This window comes from Empidonax traillii, unplaced genomic scaffold, assembly GCF_003031625.1.
Source record: "Empidonax traillii isolate 1590-97213 ecotype Southwest subspecies unplaced genomic scaffold, ASM303162v1 scaffold32:size1966603, whole genome shotgun sequence".
Classification (NCBI taxonomy): Eukaryota; Metazoa; Chordata; class Aves; order Passeriformes; family Tyrannidae; genus Empidonax; species Empidonax traillii.
The window spans coordinates 1856258-1863603 of record NW_020955225.1 but is presented as its reverse complement, the minus strand read 5'-3'; the positions used below and the strand labels follow the sequence as shown (position 1 = coordinate 1863603).

Here is a 7346-nt window from a genome sequence, read left to right as displayed (position 1 = left end):
ACTTATTGAATGTGCCATGTTCCTTGCTATGTTAGGGATGAACTTTCAGCTGGCTGAATTGTGGCACTGAGTCAATAAATATCACTACTGTATGTCTAACCACTGAAAGTGTTGGGGTTTTTAGTTTGAAGCATAAATGCTGCAAGGCTAAGATAAATAAGAACAGCAAAACTGTCTTACAGATACATGAACTTCTTCCCAAGAAAATGATTTCATTACTGGAAATGAAAGATTCTCTGTAACAGTCATATCTATAATTATGCAATACAATATGCTAAATTACAATACGTACTTCATTATTAATAGAATTTATTTTACAGATCAAATAGTCAAATACACATTTTTTCAAAAGAGCCAGATAGCAAATGTGGAGCAAACTATAGGCAACAGTCATGGTAGACATTCTGCAGTCCAAGAACTGAGGCAACGTGATTATTAAGTACAAGCCTATAAATATCTTTACATCAAACATACAGTAATGTGTAAGAATTCCATGTTGTAGTCTAATTCATGAATCATTAATAACTTTTTCTTTAAAAGGAAGTTATATATGCTGTATACATCCCAGTTAAAAGCAGTGTCTGTATTTCATTTTATTCTAGCAAACTAATATTACATGTCTTCATATAAGTGCAGAAAACAGGGTTCTTTATACTCCTTTGCTTTCTAAGAGATTTTGCATTGCATATGAAATTCTAATATTATAGATGATACATATTAAGCATTACTCCCTAAAATGTGAGGCAATATACAAGAACTTGCAACCAACCTGCAAACAAAGCTATGATACTTGAATTTTATTCTTTAAATGAGCCCTGCTAAATAACAAATTATAATGTAAAAAAACCTTTAATTTTAAAAAAGATTGACTATATAGAGGAATAATGTGGGGAAAAAAACCAAACAACAGTAGGCCCTTTTTTCCACCCCATGTGCTGGCTAACAGTGACAAAATTACATATGCTTTTTCCTATTTTATGACACTGAAAACCAAGCCACTGGATTTATTACTTCTTTTTTTTTTTTTTTTTCTAATTAAGTAAAAATACTTTAAAAGGTTAAATGTTTGGCACCTGTTACACAGACGTTATGCAGACTTCAGCAAGCAAAATGCAAATTAAATTTTCTTTTTAAAAGTTACGTGAATGCTTTCCAGATATTTAAAAGGTGACCATTTATTACAAAATGTGGATAAGAAAGCAGGAATTACCGGTTTTTCACTACTACTATTGTGCCTATAAAATGAGAAAGCAGTGACTTGATCAATTCTATTTATGATCCATAGCAGCAATATAATCATTAAAAATATTATGGAATAGATATAAATAACACTTAATTCTTAACATGTATAATGGTGCTATAAGTGACAATAACTCATTTGTTTTTCTTTTAAATGCAGGGAGTATAAAGAACTTTACATTCTCTTTTAAACATATGAATAAAATTTATTGCTCCCTTTTAATATATTTATAGAAACAAAATTCCTAATTGTTTCAACTAAAATAAATAAGGAAAAATAATCTGGGACAAGAAGATGATTACAAGCAAAATAAATTTACCATAATCACCAAGTGTGAAGAAGGATGGGTCACATTACTTTTTTCTTAGCAAAACTACGTTATAGAACACTATAGCACAACGTACTAAAATTTCTTTGTCTTTTCTTTTTTAAAAAATTCTTGCCCTTGATACCTTTCAGTAGGGCAGCTTGAACAGTTCATCGTCACTTCCAAACCCCTCTGGAGATCAGACGATAAATGTCTTCGGCAATCAGAGACAGGACAAAGGGCTTTCTCGTGCTATTTCCTTGTTTTCATATTTGCTGGCTTAACATCATTGTGTACACGTACGACTTCAGTACATAACATCAGCTGCGATGGCGTTCAGAGCTGGCAAACAGAGAAACAGCATGAGAAAAGCCCTTTCCTGCAGCATTTTCCCCACAAATTGTCAAGTTTGTTCTCCAAGTTTCTAACCACCGTACGGTTTGAGGTGTGCTGAGCTACTGAGATTCTAAGTAACCAACCGACCTTTTTTTGGTGCGTGTGTGTTTTCAGCTTTCTAAGCACTAGCAAAGATCTGCACACATCTAAATACACATGGCAAAAAGGTTGGAACAGAAGGAGCCACACAAATAGCTTCTGTGTAATTATTCTAAGTTTCTTACTACATTTTTTTCTTTACCAACTCAAACCCCAAATTGCTGTTGCAAGATTAGGGCTATCAGAAGACTACTGTGCTACCTAGAACACGTTCTACAGGGTTTTTGTAGGCTTCATTCAAAAGCATCGTTCCTAAAACCATAAAACACTTTCATTTGAGGAATTATTTTGCATCTTTTATCTATATTTATCATCAACAGAGTTAGTCCTAAAAATTCACAGAAAATCAGCCATTCTGATCAATCATTTCAGAGAAAAGAAAGCACTATCAATACCACGGTCATCAAGACACCAGCCACTCACTGGTCAGGAAATTGCTATCAACTGCAGATTATTGAGTGCAATACCTTCTGGGAGAAAACAGGAAAATAAACAAGTGTGAAAATTAAACCACAGTCAAATCAGACTTCATCACTGGCAATAGTTTATAGCTATAAGACATTTCAAATCACACAGCTAGGTCACAAGGAGGAAAGAGTAAACTTTTCAGTTATCTCACTGAAAAAAATGAGGTAAAATGCACTTAAAGTTTGAAAAATTATGTAACTACTACCCCAAGGCAAGCACCTACTGCAGAAAGAGTTGTGTGCCATTTCAGCTTACATAAAAATCACTCAGTTATTAATGCTGGAACTTCATCTACCAACCTCAGTATAAACTCAGTCCATGAGTTCTTAGTGGAGGGAAAAAGTGCCTTTGTTTTCTCTAGTGAAGTATCATACTCAAAATATTTCATATTTTCCTCACATTTTTTAAGTGCTCTGTTTTTGCTTTCTACTATGAGGCAAAGGGAACACTTTACAGACACTTTCCCTCTTGCTTTTCTAGTGAAAGATATTAAAAGGACAACTCTGAGGAAGATTTTCTTCAAAGTGTTGCACAGAGGAAAAGCATTTTCTTGACCAGCTGTTTTTCAGTAGTGATGCACATTTAAGTAACTGGTCTCTAACTTTTGACTCACAGACTTCAATTTATATTTCAGTTAGAAATCTCTTCTCCAGATGAAAATTTCAGGGGTTTTTCTGAAATGTGTATAAATGGCAGCAGATTAGAATTACCAGCTAAATTACCAGTCAGAAAATAAGGATAAAATAATGAGAATATTTAGGATCAGCATAATCAATTTTGAGATGGCTCTTAGGAAGGGCTTATACCAACAGCTATGTAGCTGATATTTAGAAGAAAATGTTTTTTGAGTGTAATTGACTCTGTCAATGCAAAATACCAGTGTTATGTCAATAGCCTTTTACATCCAGAAGCATCAGCCCTGCCTCCTGATGATTACAGGATACTGAATAAATTCACTGTCTCATTGTTATTACAGAAAACAATAAATCCTGCAGCTAAAGATTCACAGAACATGTGAGTTTTCAGAGCTATTACTTTCAGGAACAGTGCAATATTCTTTCAATTCATATCCTAAGTACACTTTTCTCATAGTGAGTGGGAAGCTATAATGACATTTCACCACATTTTAAATCAGAAAACCAAATATACCATAACTCTAAGCAGGTCTAAGCAGCCAGTGATAGAATCAGAGAACTGAGACAGTGGGGCCCCAAAATGCAATGTATTTTAAATGAGGTCTACTTCCCGTTCAGATTTCTGTGAAGAACATAATGTCTATCTCCAGTGCAGCAGAGATCACTGTGTCATCTGAATTTTCTATTCATAAGTATGGATAAGTTCACAGATGGAATCCTGCCAGCTCAAATCTACTAATGAAGATTTGCATTAGTAAATATGAGAAAAATCAATCTGCATGCCTCTTTCCTCCCTCAGCAACCTCCCAGACATGGCACTAGCAGTGGAACTAAATTAACACACAGACCAGAGTCCTGTGTGAAGCAGGGAGAACCACCAAAAACCTGTGGAATCATAGACTGAGAGTGCCACTGCACCTTCCAGCTCTACCAGTGGAAGAAGTGTTGCTTTCCTGGACACTGGCACTTCTTCAATAACACTAAGCCAGAAAAAAACATGTTCTGAAGTTAAAAGTTTAAAATGACCATCCAAAAGATCTCAGAGCCCCTCCTGAGTGACCAGGTATAAATTTTCAAAGATTTCTCCTGTTCCTGTAGTATGCATTGTATTATTTCCAAATGAAAAGAACATCTGAAATAGCAATAATTTAAAGAAAGATACGAGAAGAAGGAGAATGCATGGGAAGTTTTAATGAATCTTTGTACCTGTATCTTCTTTGAACCAAGCTGCCACAGATAGCACTGTGCTCTATAATTATGCATGTTTTGACTAGACAGGCTGATACCTAGACAGGCATTTGAATTGTCTGAATGTCGATTTAAGTACTTGAGAAAAGATTTCAGATTTTGAAATTGTGTTACATGAAAACTAGACTGGAAAAAAACCTCCTCTCCCTTCTTTTCATCATCACTGTGCAAATGTAAAGAGAATTAGAAGATTTCTGTCACTGTGGAATACTTCAATCAGTTTGCTCCCACTGAGGTAAATGTCAAAAATAACTGATCTTTTACAAAGCTTGCAGATAAATAAACCTTTAGGGTGCTGTTTCTTCACCAAAGAAATACATATTTTTTGTGAGTCCCACAACTACTAAAAGAATGGAAATCTGATGACATGGAAAGTCAGTTTGATTTTTATAAAACTCCAGTTTGAAAAACCTTATTATGAATAAGCCCCTTCACAGTTTATCACTTGGTAAAACCTCATTAAAAGAATTATCTCTACCACATCTCAAAACAAAACATGCTACTCTGAAGGTCTATTGTACTAGCATTTATTAATTCCTATGGAGTAACTTCAAATAATTATCAGTGCCCCTTGCCCTTCCTCACAAACACACCAGAAGCTTGACCTTTCTTAGGGGATATTGCATTAAGACCTCTTAGTTTCCTGTAGCTCACAATTCAATGTGTCCTCAGCTGCTTCAGAAGTCTCCAATTCCTTCTCCATAAAAATTTCAGCTGTGGCACTACTGTATTTATTTGCCCACATGACCACTAACGAGATATTTTGGGGTTTTTTAGTAGAAAAACCTTTCCATCTTTGCTTTCATGCTTTTTGAGTACAACTGTTATAATGACTTTCTGTCATTTTATAGATCACTTAGACAAATTTAGCAGCAAAGCAAAGACATAATTTCCTTTCTTTAAAGACCTGAATCAATACCATTCAGACAGATACAAAATTTAGAGCTTTGGAAGAAAACATATATTTTTAGCTGTAACTCAATATCATTTCAAATATCAGAGTAGAAAGTCTTGCATGGACAAAACTAACAATAGAATGTTCAGGTGTGTAGTCTGCTAATATCAGCCCCCACTAGAAACTGAAGAGATACTTCTTTAGGCTCCTCCAGAGAACCTTTGGCTTATAAAAGGGCTGCACTGTGGTAATTATTAGCATTAAAGTACAATATTTTCTCTCAGATCTTATTTTCACTTTTCAAACTGGCACATCTCCCTTTTTAACTGAACTTACTGTCCTTCAGTTCTCCAGCTTGTCCTACAGTTTTCTGAAAATTCAGAGAGTGTGTGACACAAAATCATCATTAACCACAAACATCCTGTTGATCTCCAAGCCTGAAGGGTGGCAGGACAGCACAACAGCTGGAACACTGAGCCACAAGCTTATTTTTATTTGTATTTGTTTCTTTTCTTTTTACTGGCTAACAGTGACAACTCTCAATTAACCTGTCCTGAGTCACCTTCTATAACCCCGCAGGAGATAAAACTATCCAGACTACAACACAGAGAGAGCCAGGTTAGGAGTAAGATAGACTTTTAAAAGATCCTTTGAGGTTTAAGAAATTCTTTACTTGTTTTTACTTATCATGAAATAAAGTTTTCATTTTGCCACAGTCCAACACAAAGGATTTCCTCTAATGGACTCTCTTACCTAATTTATATAAATAAATACATTCATGAAATTACTTCTATTTAAATAATTAAAATTTAAATTCTTGTGTTTAATGGTAAATGTTGTTTGCAAATTAGTGTAAAGCCATTGACAGTGATTAGTTACACTTTCTCCAAGAAGGTGATCACTTTCATGCAGAAAAATATACCTAAAGGAAGGATAACTGTAATTTCAGCCAAATCAGAAAAAAATGGTAACATTAATCTCTTTTTTTATATATTCAGCATATCACACTAACCATGTCAGGTTCAGCTATACAGAGATAAGCTAATATCAGGTACTGAGTATTAAAAAAGCACAGTTCTATTCTGCTTTTCAAGATAGGAAGCCCCTGTCATAGACCTTCAAGGTACAGATAAAAGAAAATGCTCTTTTCCCCAGCCAACTTTTGCAGAAGAGAATTGCTTTCCATTCTCCTTTCTAGGTTTTTGCTAACACAGAAGGAACTTTGAGAGTCATGAGCTTGCTTTCTTTGTTAGCAGCATTACTGCACCACAAAGTATCTTTCAGCAGACAATGGCAGAACAATGGAAGAACGTGGTTCACAGGAACTATTCCATTGAAAAATCACTTAGATCAGGCCTCCAGGAATGCTGAAAACAGGATCACCCTCCTCAGACTTATGGGAGTTCAAACAGATGAATAAACTGGCAAGAAGCTTTTCTAATGTGTAATGTAAATTACTCCATTCAAGTAACTTTCATAAAAAATACTCAAAGCTTAAATGCTATGCATAGTGATACAGACTACCACACAGATTTGTGTTGGTAAAAGGAACAAAGTAGAATAAAATGAAAAAACATATCCTGAAATTTTCAAAGACATGATAACTGCTCTGAATGAGCAGCTTTTTTTGTGCATGTTGTTATCCCTACGGTTGCAATAAAACGAAGTCCCCAGAAAAAAATCAAAACCTCAGCTGGAGTAGAAAATCTAACAGACTTAGTCATGCTGAGGATATGTTACCAAGTAATAATGTTAAAATATATCATCAGTAATATAATAAACTCCCCTGAAATATGTTTCTTTAATGATTAAATCCTTGACCAACTAAAGCTTAACTAGAAAACTATTTTCACTGAAAACTTTGTGATACTTGTGAAGAAAGAAGTAAACAGAAGAACAGCAAACTGCTCAGAATTTGCATAGATTTTATTTCCAGTCACTTAAAGCCTTTCTGTAGGGTCTTGAAGAATAAAGGGTTCTTTAGTCCTCAATATACTTTTCATTTTAAGCTGAGGATACATTAGACACTTCCTTTGTTGTACTGAATTTCTGGGAAGC

The 7346-nt window shown here is 34.7% G+C and overlaps 1 protein-coding gene across 1 annotated transcript in view; it reads right to left on the bottom strand.

The window, feature by feature from the left end:
* Positions 1-292: 292 nt before the first annotated feature.
* PCDH11X (protocadherin 11 X-linked) overlaps positions 293-7346 on the bottom strand; it is a 77519-nt gene continuing 70465 nt past the window's right edge. The window contains exon 5 of the mRNA XM_027911471.1: positions 293-1889. Coding sequence (XP_027767272.1) covers positions 1884-1889 — 6 coding nt within the window. The 3' untranslated portion in view covers positions 293-1883. The remainder of the gene's footprint in view (positions 1890-7346) is intronic.